Source organism: Squalius cephalus (assembly GCF_949319135.1).
Source record: "Squalius cephalus genome assembly, chromosome: 9".
Lineage (NCBI taxonomy): Eukaryota > Metazoa > Chordata > Actinopteri > Cypriniformes > Leuciscidae > Squalius > Squalius cephalus.
The window spans coordinates 44,280,431-44,293,582 of NC_137130.1; the positions used below are offsets into that span (position 1 = coordinate 44,280,431).

A 13,152-nucleotide genomic window follows, 5' to 3' on the forward strand; every position below is an offset into this window, starting at 1 on the left:
AACATAGACAAAATACTGCAATAGCTCAATAAATGTGACGGTACTTATTGTTAGTGAAATTGTAATCACAACCAAAGAAAAAAGAAAAAATACACCATTGCCATATACATTCTTACAGAAGCCCCACTAACTGAAAGCTATTTTCGATATTTTAGGTCAATACTGCCATAGCCCAAAATAATATCTGCAGTTATATGCTCATGGACGTGAGTTGCAAAAACCATAAACAGCTCAGGTAAACCTCTGAGAAATGACGGCTGCTCTGCACACACACGCAAAGGTCTCTCGCTCCCTCTCTCTGCCGCGCGCGCTACGTATGCGCGCTCATGCTCGCTCGCGATTCCGGGAGATTTAAACTAATTTGCGGGCATTAGGGAGCCGGTATCAATACGCGGGAGACTCCCGGAACTTCCGGAAGACTTGGGATGTCTGTGTTTTGAAAATCGCTGTCCGTGGGTCACTCTATATATTTAAATACGTCCACACCGCAGATATGTAATGTTGCTTCAGACAAGCACGTGCAGGTCGCGGTGTCTGCTGTTTGCGTCATCACAACATTTCGGCCGTATTGTTTCGGTGATAAGTCTTTCGGCCGAAAACCGAAAATGCACTTTTGGGCCATTTTCGGCCGAAAATTTCGGTGGCCGAATATTCGGTGCATATATTGTTTTCATACTTGCATTTAAACAGTTTTAGCCACTGAGCATGGACTCCTGTACCGTCACTACTGTAGCTGCTAGTGTAAAACAAAGTCGAAAGATGTGGCTAGCATTCGTAGAGTCCATTCCCCGTGTTTACCTCGAAGGTAACGTTACATACAATAGCCGCATTAGCTGTTAGCTGCTATTTGTTAACCACAGTAGAGCAATAAAAACACAGTCTTACCTTTTCAATTTCTGGCAAGTCCCTGATGGTTGGGATGGCACCTTTTCCCAAACGGAGCTTCGAGGCCAAGTTCGCCTGATATTGCCCCAAATTTGTAAAAGATTCCGGTGTAAAATGTTTAGCACACACACCTAACGATACGCCACTTGAAAGAGTTGTTGGGACAGCGTCATTAAAAATGAATTTCATCCACTGTTCCCTGATAGTTTCGTCCGTTTTTGGTAGATAAAACACATTTGCATGTTGTTTGTGGCAGTCACCCACAGAGCATCTCAGGTGTGCACTCGATTTCTCCATCTTTCTCGAGTCAACTAAACTGAATCTGAGGGGGAGAGGGGCGGGCTTCCCGCGGCATAGGTTTGCGGTGTCCATATTTGGTATATCCTCCCCCGTCTTGACGTCAAGAGGGGGAAGAAATCAAAATCTCGTTTTTTCGTGCGCGTGCACGTGGCCTATTTTACAAACCCTGAGGTAAACAAACGCTTCACTTTTAAATATCGGCTTCCCGGCCAGTGTACAATCATTATGCAATCATAACATACATTGATTCTCATGGAAAAGTGAAATTTCTACATTATGACTCCTTTAATGCATTAATCAAGACTGATACAAATGTATGGGCCCCTGCGTTTGCTATGGTGCATGAGATTTGAGGCCAAGCACCAATATTTTAAAATGGTTGCCCATAACTGCAGAAATGTTGTAAACTACAACACTGAGCAACAGAGACCAGTTAAGACAGTGCTGGGAGTTGTGTGGGAGTATGCTGGGTGAATTTGAGAAAGTCCCGGTAAAATGTGTGACCACTCCATTTTTATCTTTACCTGTGGAGCTGCAGAGAGCCCTGATGGACAATCACAACCTCTGTGATGGAGATTTAACAGAGAAAGCTATCCAACGTGTGTCTGAAGTAACAGTCAACAGTGTGAAGTATGCGGTCAGAGATGTATTTGTCACAGATGTACTGCATTCTGAGCATATTCCATTGTTTTGGCAAATCAAGTACATCTTTAACACAGACACCATGTGGATCCTTTGTGGAAAAATGTTGATTCCTCTGTCCTGTGACCGTCACGTAATTGCATGTAGTGTCAAGGTTGATAAAGAATGGACTTTACTGAAACCAGGAGATGAAATGGACTTTCAGGCAAATGACACTTACTCAGGTGATGACAAGTTATATGTCACAGTTAGACATTGTGTTTAAAATGAAATGTTGTAAAATGTGAAAATGAAAAGGATTTAATAAATTCTGATTTTAATACAGCGTGCGTGCGTGTGTGTGTGTGTGTGTGTGTGTGTGTGTGTAAAAAAAAAAAAAAACTAATAATATTAATATATATATATATACATACAGTACAGGCCAAAAGTTTGGACACATTACTATTTTTAATGTTTTTGAAAGAAGTTTCTTCTGCTCATCAAGCCTGCATTTATTTGCTCAAAAATACAGAAAAAAAATTAATATTGTGATATATTATTACAATTTAAAATAACTGGTTTTCAATTTATTATACTTTAAATTATCATTTATTTCTGTGATGCAAAGCTGAATTCTCAACATCATTCCTCCAGTCTATCACATGATCCTTTAGAAATCATTCTAATATGATGATTCATTATCAAAGTTGAAACAGTTCTGCTGCTTAATAGTTTTTCATAATCTGTGATACTTTTTTAGGATACTTTGATGAATAAAAAGTTTAAAAAAAAAAAAAAAAAAAAAGAAGCAAATGTTTTAAAAATAGAAATGTTTTGTAACAACAATATACAGTACTGGTCAGTAATTTGGGGTCAGTCATTTTTTTTCTTTCTTTTTTTGAAAAAAATCAGTACTTTTATTCAGCAAGGATGTGTTAAATTGATAAAAAGTGATAGTAAAGAAGATTTATATTATTAGAAAATATTTTTTTTATTTTGAATAAATGCAGTTCTTTTTAACCTTTTATTCATCAAATATATTAAGCAGCAGAACTGTTTCCAACACTCATAATGAATCAGAATATTAGAGTGATTTCTGGAGGATCATGTGATTGACTGGAGGAATGATCCTGAAAATTCAGCTTTGCATCACAGAAATAAATTATAATTTAAAGTATAATAAATTGAAAACCAATTATTTTAAATTGTAATAATATATCACAATATTATTATTATTTTTTTATTATTTTTTTTTATCAAATAAATGCAGAAGAAACTTCTTTCAAAAACATTAAAAATAGTAATGTGTCCAAACTTTTGGCCTGTACTGTATATATATATATCATTATAGTCAACAATTTTACCCTGTCAAAGCCAAATTTGTACTGTTAAATAATAAAGTTACAAAATTGTCATCACAGGTACAAGACTGGTCTCTGAAGGTACAAATCACAAGGGTACAAATATGTACCCTTGAGGGCACAGCCCCAGTGACCACTGTACCAGCCACTGTACCCCTAAAGGTACAATTATGTACTTTATTTTATGAGAGTGTGCATTAAATGATTTTAATGCACGATGTGGAGGCAAAGAACCTCCCTACGTATGGCAGTCAATGACGTCGTGCCCTCCGCTCCTTCTTAGTGGCTGGAGGAAGAACCCGAACAACCACGAGACTGCTTCATATTCGGTTTCAAAAATAGCATTTGAAAGAGGGTTTGCGCAGGTTTCGAGTGTCATTCTGCTTTGACAAGAATAAATGATAATACGAATTAATATACTTACATGTGTAGTTTTTAGGCATATTCAATTTGTAATAATCCTCAATTTACAAGCATTTTAACTGACAATTCCACAATAATCTTTATTTTGATTATAAATGCCTACATGAGCCTTGCCTATGAACTCATAGCAAAAAATGCTACAGTACAACATTAGCGTACAACACTACAGTACACAAGTTAATTCGTCCCATTTAATAACTCTTTCATAAATTCATTCACAGACACATACATTGTGTTTACATTACAAAACAAGATAACTGAATTTACAGAAATTTGTTATACTGACCATAATTCTTCAGAAAAATCCTGCAGGACCTGCAACTCTTCTGCATATTCCTAAAAATTATCACACATCAAACAGACGTGTGTGTGTGTGTGTGTGTGTGTGTGTGTGTGTGTGTGTGCAATCTGGGAGTGGAGATACACCACAACAATGAAGAAGGGCAATGAAAATACCAAGACTTTAAAAGCAGTTCCAGCTTTATTAAAAGCAAAATCCAAATGGTATATGCCATAAAGTGAAATGTGTTGAAAATATGTAAAAAAAAGTAAATAACTAAAACAACTGCTTTTAATTAGCCTACATGTATACTCCAAATGCAGAATGCAGCGCTTTCATGACTTGTGAATCATACACTTCAGTCGACTTCGGTTACGCTATGACAACATATATGACTACATTTACAGTAATATAGATTGAGCACCCATTTTTTTCTAATAAAATGTCCCAAAGCCTGATTTAGCCACCATACTGAAAGATCTGTAGTTGGGTTGCATGTGTGAGATTTTAAGAAGAAATTTCATGAGATTTAAAGTCGGATTCTGTCTGTTTCTTTTAATCATAAAGACAAAGTTTCAATAATACCGTAATGGATAGTGTTGTAATTTGCGGTTACAAAGTGTTGGGAAGGATACTTTCAAAACGTATTTCGTTACAGAATACAGAATACATGCCCAAAAATGTAATTTGTAATGTATTCCGTTACGTTTCTCAATCTGAGTAATGTATTCTGAATACTTGGATTACTTCCACATTGAATTGCATTTTATAAGTGTCGGCCATCAAATCCTGCTTAATAAACAGGCCTATTCTTGTGGGGTGGGGGTGCGGTGGTGACGCGTATGCCAATAAAGCACCTAAAAGCTGTCACAAAGAACCGGCAAAAGTAATAATTATGAATAGCCTATGTCAAATATAGAAAGGAGATATTTTAATTGTTTATTAATAAACAAGCGTTTTCTTTGTCAGTGTCGTCTACAAAGATGAAGTTGACGATGCTGACTCGCGATCTTCGCAGTAGTGGACGCACCAGAGAGAAATGAACATTTCATACGGATTACATATGCAGAGAGCAGTTCTTTCGTGTTGAATTGTTCTGTTTAAAAGTAGACATGTCTGTGAGGCATGCAGGGCCGACTACCTTATACGCTGAGCGCCCGTTTCACACATACAGTGTGCAGTGCGTATGCGGTGCAGGAGCAGCACGCGCTATAGTAGTGCTTTCACATATAGTGCATAACTGATCCGCGGCTGTACCACAAACACATACACAGTGTTTGTATTTCAAATCCAGAGGTTATCAGCAACTTTTATTTAAATAAATGTTTTGTCACTGGTGCAATTCTCTTTGTAACCTACACATATACCCTCTTTAATAGACGTATTCAAGTTTAAACAATTTAAACAACGTATTAATCAATGCATTACTTCTATATAGATTATATATTAATTTGTTCAAGCAAGTGGTAACATATTTAACCATGTAGGCTACTTATATTAAAATCAAACATTTTAGCAAACATTTTAAATTAAAACTTAAAATTGACAAAAACAGCCGAATATCATGCCTTTTCTTTTGCATTTAAATTTAAATACAACAAATCTTGCATGCCACAAATAACTTGTTTTTCAACCTCCACGAATCAGACGAGTGTTGTTCATTATTTCGCTTTGTTGAGGTAAACTGTAGTTTTCATTGCTTTACCCCGGTCTTAAAGTAAAAATATGACTGTGAGAAAAAAAAGCAGTATTTAATTAAATACATTTATGGTGGCATTACTACATTTTATTTAATTAAATGCATTTATCGTTAAATTACTACATTTTCAGCTCAATCTGTGTTCATTTTGACCACGAAACGTGCTATCACTTTAATTCAGCGTTTGCAGCACAGCAGAAATAGACTCGGTGCGGAAACGATCTCTGCCCTGCTGTATACGCACCGCAACTGGAACGGATAAACGGACCGCATCCGCGTTCAGTGTGAAAGCTCTAAAAAATGAAATTCACTTTAAAGAAAGGCTTTGTGCTTTCTGTTTGAGGTCTCTGTGAAAGTTTTAAAGCAGTATTTTAGTGCCGCTTTCAGAGCGGTCATGTCCGTAACGGAGAACTGTCGCGACCATTGTTTTTTTCCTCATAAATGCTAATACGAAAAATAAAATAAAATGAATATTTTATGTTCTGTGGAGAGCCAACCCTTCTTCATCCGGTGAGTAGTATTACTTTTGGTTTGCGCAGTGTAATTCACAGAATAAAAATAAATAAAAAAACGTGGCCACCTAAAAGTGAAAGATTTTTTTTGTGTCACGCATGTTTATTTCCCTCATATTAAATATAAAACACATGTAGACCGATATTTTTCTAATGTCTGGACTCCTTTATTAAGGGAGTATGGATAAACAGACGTTTTAGTATTGGTATTAATGCATTTTCTGAGAATTTATGTTTCAAGTTTTGACTGCAAATGTCACGTCCATAACGCTGGAATTTACCAATATTAAAAAAATATATCTTCAACCAGTTTTGTGGTGTAGGTCTACGTATTTGAAAAAAAAAACATACTTTAGATGCTTCTTCAGGTTTGAGGTGGAGTCTTTGGACGCTGAAAGGAGGTTGGTTGCTGGCAAGCAAAGGTTACACTGCACAGTTATATTTTGTTCTCCCTTCTCTTGTGAAATGCTAATATGAAATGCTGTTTGAATTTCCAAGATAGAAACGCATTCTTTCCCTGGCTCTATCTCTACCTCTAGCTCCCGCTGCTCCTCTTCCGACTCCATTGTGACTGATCACGCAAACCACGCATTTTTTCGTTTTCATATTGGGGCTTCGGGGATATATGCATGGAGTTGCCTTAATTTATTTAGAGAGTGAATACACTCGTGAAACAGAGTATCGTCTTGTAATCCATTGATTTCAACAATGTAACTGTAATCTAAATACCAACTATTTAAGTTGTAACTGTAACGGAATACAGTTACTCATAATTTGTATTCTGAATACATAACGCCGGTACATGTATTCCGTTACTCCCCAACACTGCGGTTACATCATCTGTAACTGAAAAATCTCTTATCTATATAAAAACAATTTTAGCTTAATTTTAAGCAAAGCATGCAGGCATCTAAATAATTGCTTGAGAAGTTATAATTAAGGTATTTAACTGAAGCACTTGATTATTCTTGGAGTTAAACCATCCTGATATGTTTCATGATTGTGAAAGTGACAGCGACAGCGGGACTTCAGTTGGAGGGTTTGGCACATCGTCAATCTTTAAATCACGGCAGAACAACACTGGTTCATCACCGAGACCCAGTTTGTACTGCCACAGATATAAAGACTCGTTTGGCTTCAGCTCAAATGAGAGTGTTTCTTCCACTTCAGTCAGTTCGTTCCAGCTTTCTTTTTCAGTGCTGACGTGTGAACCTCCATATTCTGCAGAAAAGGAGAACTGAACCTTCGCAATGAGCTTGGCAAGATCTCCAGTTTCAGCTGTGACTGACGTGGCTATCTTCCAGTTGTGTGTGATCTGGGACATCTTCTCCTTATTGTATCCAACCTTTTTATTGATTTTCTTTTGCCATCTCACTGTTGTATTGCTGTCATTAGTTATAGTTTTAATATTCTCCCAAATGCCAAAGGCTGGGCCTTTAGTTACGGACAGCCCACCAGGAAGGAAGTTAACAACATCAGGATGAGCAGAATAGACACCATCGCGCTCATCTTTGCTGAGGTCGGTACCGGTGTAAAACTCAACTCCCCAATCTGAGGCTGGCTTGAGGAAGGAGATGAAACCTTGTACGCCCCAGTAATAGAGGCCGTTTCTGAGGTTGGGATGGAGCTTGTATTCTACAGCTTCCGAGTCGTGATTCAGGTTTGTTGTTCTTCGATAAGTGCCCTTTTCTTGGAAGATGATGTAAAAATAGTTAGTGGTTGCGAAGTAGTGGTCTCCACCCTGGCAGTTGGGATGAAGGCTGAAAACTTCAGCACCGTTGTCTGTCTCCAGGTTGGTGACTCTGCGGAATGAATTGCCCTTGATGACGTATAAGTAGCTATTCCAATCTCCAAGGTAATGGTCTCCATTTTGGCAGGACGGGTGCAGACTCCAAATAGACATGTCATAACCTTTATTTAAATTTCTTGACATCATAAAGCAGCCGAGATCAGAGCGGATAATATAATAATACCAGTCGCCCATTGCACAGAAGTCAATGCCTTTTGCTTTGCTCTTGGGAATAATGCCTTTCATCGTGCCTGAACCTGCAACACAGAATAATAAACCAAACTGATGAAATAAAAGCTCAGGATTATATCAGTGCATTTAATCATCTAGCAGAAGAAGGACTTTTTATGTCAAAATAACATAACAATTAAGGATTTAAGGCGAGACACTACAGGTGAATAGGGTAAAATTGTAAAATAATAGATATCACCATGAAACTTCCTCAGTTAATTACTTACAAAAGTATATAAAAAAATTATTACAAGTTTTTGAAATTTGTGTTTAATTATGCACACAGCAAATGAGGCATTATCTCATTAAATATGCACGATTTTGCATATATTTTCGGTAGATATATCTGAACATATGATAAAGCCAAGTGCAAAATTATTTTTTCACTTTGTTTACACACAATATGAAAAAAAATTCAGAGGGATTTCAGGATATATGCTTTCATTACCTAGGAAATCAAAATATACTGTCCATAGCCTTAAAAAATCGATTTTCGACATATATTTTTGATTAAAATGCCACATAAATCTGGCCAGGAATGATTTATTAACAAATCCCTCAGGAAATATCTTCAGAATACTGTTAAGTGTATAACTGGAAAGTTTGGTGTACACAGGTGCTACATAGGCTGAGATGTTTGTACTGGAGAATGACAAAAAAATCATTTTGAGAAACGGCATTTAAAGATTTAAATAGGATAATTTAATACATTTCTATTCGAAACAATTTCTCAAAAACAGAACAAATTCTCAGGCCCTTTGTAATAATAATATATAATATTTCAAGCTCATGAAAACTGATTGTTTAATAACATGGCAGGCATATAAGGCCTAAAACTGCAGTAACTGAATGAATTAACATTGGCAGAGTACACCACGTGATGTGTCTGAGCGAATCACGTTAGCAGAAACCAGCAGTAGCCAATCCCCCTTTGGACATTAACTTTTTTTTTTCAATGTTAGCAGCTTGAAAGAACACATATTAAAGGAGTAAACTAGCCCAAAATCTCAATACCGACCACTGCATGAAAAATCTATGTTTTTGCCTAACGTGTCTCACCTTAAAAAAAAGTAGATTAACTGTCCTGTTTGGTCTTTGATTGATTTGGACTTTGAGTTGGTTTTTCAGTGTTTCCTGATCTGTTTCCAGGGGCCCGTTCTTCGTACGTTGCTTAAAACATCCGAGATCAAATTACACATCCAAGATGATATCATCGTGCTAAACATGATCTGGCTAGTTATTGATCACATTTTTCCCCAAGTGTAGTTCATTGTAATCAATGGCGATTCTATGGCCGGGGCCACCCCTGAAAGCTCATTGGCCACCCCTGTGGCCACCCCAGATCTGATAGGTAGGTCAAGTTCGTCAACACAAGAAACAAGAAATGTTGTCAATCAATGATGACAGCTGATCAACTGATTTAGGGCCAGTTTCACATTTTTAACTAACACAGTAACGGTCGTACTGAGACTGTGAGAGCTGATTTCTGCTCAGCGGACGTTTGGCCATGCAGGTCAGATGACCCATGAGATAAGTTAAGAGCACGCGCGCTGCTGGTCCGTGAAACAAGAGGACGGTCACACAGTTGCAACAATACAACAACGATAAAAACGCTGGAATCAGTCGATTGAGAGGTAAGGTCGGGACCCAACGCAACAGAGTGTGGCACGGATCTGATGGGCGATTGTGGGCGCGAGCGGTAATGCACTCGTGTGTCGATTCGCGGGAGTCGGGACTCCCGCAAAATAGAATTATCTATAAATTGAACAAATAAAAACGAATAAATTGTCATTCATCTGTTGCACAAAAGCAACAAGAACAACTAAAACAAAATAGAAACGATTTACAGGCCAGAGTCGCTATTTATAACATGTTTGCAGTGTTGAACAATGTAACCAATCACAGACATATGTGTTGATTTCTTGAACGCAATGGCCAATCAGATGCAATTAAGATAGAATCCCCTCACCACTCAAAATGGACTTTTTGTTCAGTGTTGAATTCTGCATACTGGCAAATCATCTGATTATAGCAAACAAAGTGTAGATATTATGAAAGATTAATTATGCAGCCAGTTTCATTGATAAAACAGAGATTTGTGAGATGGCGATGAACTGAGATGTCAGCTTTTTAGGAATTATTAAGTGAGAAATCCGTCCCGCGCAGGTCTCTAATGTAGACTTTAAAAACAAACCATTATATTTACATTAACAGTAGCCTAGACTGCAATCTAGTGTATGTAAACCTTTTTGCAGATAAACAAATGCATTTTCGGTCAAGTTAATGGACAAGTTAATTGAGTAAATCATATCCCCACTACGGTAATTAACAACAGACTATAGTAAACACATTTCCTAAATAGGCCTGTGACTGTATCTTACATTTTATGAATACCATTATTTAAAAATAAAGTTTGCACTTTGTTACTATTATTAAAATCCTCTATTGTTCATAAGAGTTTGAAGGTTTACATAACATTACTTTATAGTATATATGGCCATCCCACTCTAGTTTTGTGTCCCATCTTGGCCACCCCAGTAAAAATGTCCTGTATACGCCACTGATTGTAATGACAATGGCCCTCATTTTTGAGACTTTGAGATTTATCAATATGGACGTTGGCGTACGGCACGCTCAAATCCTACGCCAGCTCAGGAGGTGGTGTACGCACGTTTTGAGTTAGTGCGGAAATGCGCAGAAAAACAATTCCTAACACCACAAAATGCACTGACAAACTAAAAGATATGATATATTATGACCCACTGTAAAAAAACAACATCATAGTAATTATGAACTTCAGTGTTTATTTTTGTGCAACATGGACTTCAATGTTTAATTTGTGTGACTTTACCAAAGCATTTGATTTGTAGGCATATGTATTCCTTCAGTTGCGAGCCTGTGCGCTTGTAACGGTCACCAGCTGGAGTGCCCTTGAGAACCACCAGAGGGCACTCCACACCCGACTATTGTCACTCTCTCACTAACTACATTTCCCATAACTCACTGCCCGGACTCATCATCACTAATTGCATTCACCTGTGTCTCATCATCCTTGTTAGTTTCAGCCTATTTATTCCTTGTTCATTCATTCAATCATTGCGAAGTTTTGTTTAGTGTCACACTGCAACTCTGAGCATTTTTCCTGGTTTTCTTGTTTCTTGTTTCTTGGTTTTTGGATTTCTTGCCTGTTCCTTGGATTACTTTCTTGCCTCTGACCCCTGCCTGTTTTTGTTTGTTTGTTTGGACTGCCTACCTGTGTTTTGACCCACTGCCTGTTTATTGGATTACATGTCTGGATTGCCTCTTAATAAAAGCTGCATTTGGATCTACCTTCGTGTCTCGGAGCAGTTTCGTGATAGAAAACTTCGCCAACACAGATCCAGCAGCCAAGTAAGACCCAGACCCATCATAAATCCAGCAGCACAGATCATGCGTCTCCATCAGGGAGACCATCCCATAGAGGAATACGTCATGGACTTTTTGGAGCTGGCTCGCTTGAACTGTATGGACGAGTTATGTCTGATGATCTTTTTTCGTGGAGGACTATCCGAGCCGCTTAGCTCCGTATTGCCACTTTATCACCCTAGCTGGACTCTAAAGCAGTATGTTGACTTGGCCCTGCAACTGAGTGGCTCAACTTTTTCTGTGGGTTTCACGTCTGCCGGGCCTGAGCTTCACGTCATGCCCACTCTAGTGTTGGCAACTCCTGTGCTAACACCGCTCACCAGCGCAGTCACACCAGAGCCTCATCCCGCCATGGCCCCTGCAGAGCCTGAGTCTCTTCACGTCAGCCCTGCCGAGCCTGCGCTCGACGTCTGTCCTGCCGAGTCTGCGCTCGACGTCTGTCCTGCCGAGCCTGCGCTCGACGTCTGTCCTGCCGAGTCTGCGCTCGACGTCTGTCCTGCCGAGCCTGCGCTCTACGTCAGTCCTGCCGAGCCAGAGCTCCGCGTCAGTCCTGCCGAGCCAGAGCTTCACGTCAGTCCTGCCGAGCCAGAGCTTCACGTCAGTCCTGCCGAGCCAGAGCTTCACGTCAGTCCTGCCGAGCCAGAGCTTCACGTCACGTCTGCCGATCCAGAGACTGTTCAAGTCACGTCTGCCGATCCAGAGACTGTTCAAGTCACGTCTGCCGATCCAGAGACTGTTCAAGTCACGTCTGCCGATCCAGAGACTGTTCAAGTCACGTCTGCCGATCCAGAGACCGTTCACGTCACTTCTGCCGATCCAGAGACTGTTCACATCACTTCTGCCGATCCAGAGATTGTTCACGTCACGCCCGCCAAGCCAGTGTCTCCGGACAAGATAGCCGCCGCCCAGCCAGTGTCTCCGGACAAGATAGCCGCCGCCGAGCCAGTGTCTCCGGACAAGATGGCCACCGCTGAACCAGTGTCTCAGCACAAAATGATCTCCGCCGAGCCAGAGCTCCACGTCAGTCCTGCCGAGCCAGAGCTTCACGTCAGTCCTGCCGAGCCAGAGCTTCACGTCACGTCTGCCGATCCAGAGACTGTTCAAGTCACGTCTGCCGATCCAGAGACTGTTCACGTCACGTCTGCCGATCCAGAGACTGTTCAAGTCACGTCTGCCGATCCAGAGACTGTTCAAGTCACGTCTGCCGATCCAGAGACCGTTCACGTCACTTCTGCCGATCCAGAGACTGTTCACATCACTTCTGCCGATCCAGAGATTGTTCACGTCACGCCCGCCAAGCCAGTGTCTCCGGACAAGATAGCCGCCGCCGAGCCAGTGTCTCCGGACAAGATAGCCGCCGCCGAGCCAGTGTCTCCGGACAAGATGGCCACCGCTGAACCAGTGTCTCAGCACAAAATGATCTCCGCCGAGCCAGTGTCTCCGGACAAGATGGCCACCGCCGCCGCCCCACCAGTGTCTCAGGACAAGATGGTCTCCGCCGAGCCAATGTCTCCGGACAAGATGGCCGCCGCCGAGTCAGTGTCTCAGGACAAGATGGTCTCTGCCGAGCCAGTGTCTCATGACAAGATGGTCGCCGCCGAGCCAGTGTCTTCGGACAAGATGGCTGCCGCCGAGCCAGTGTCTCC

The 13,152-nt window shown here is 40.1% G+C and overlaps 1 protein-coding gene across 1 annotated transcript in view; it reads right to left on the reverse strand.

Moving 5' to 3' along the window:
- Positions 1-3,775: 3,775 nt before the first annotated feature.
- LOC307164972 (uncharacterized protein) overlaps positions 3,776-13,152 on the reverse strand; it is a 60,241-nt gene continuing 50,864 nt past the window's right edge. Inside the window, exon 2 of the mRNA XM_079882225.1 lies at positions 3,776-8,127. Coding sequence (XP_079738351.1) covers positions 7,076-8,116 — 1,041 coding nt within the window. The 5' untranslated portion in view covers positions 8,117-8,127 and the 3' untranslated portion in view covers positions 3,776-7,075. The remainder of the gene's footprint in view (positions 8,128-13,152) is intronic.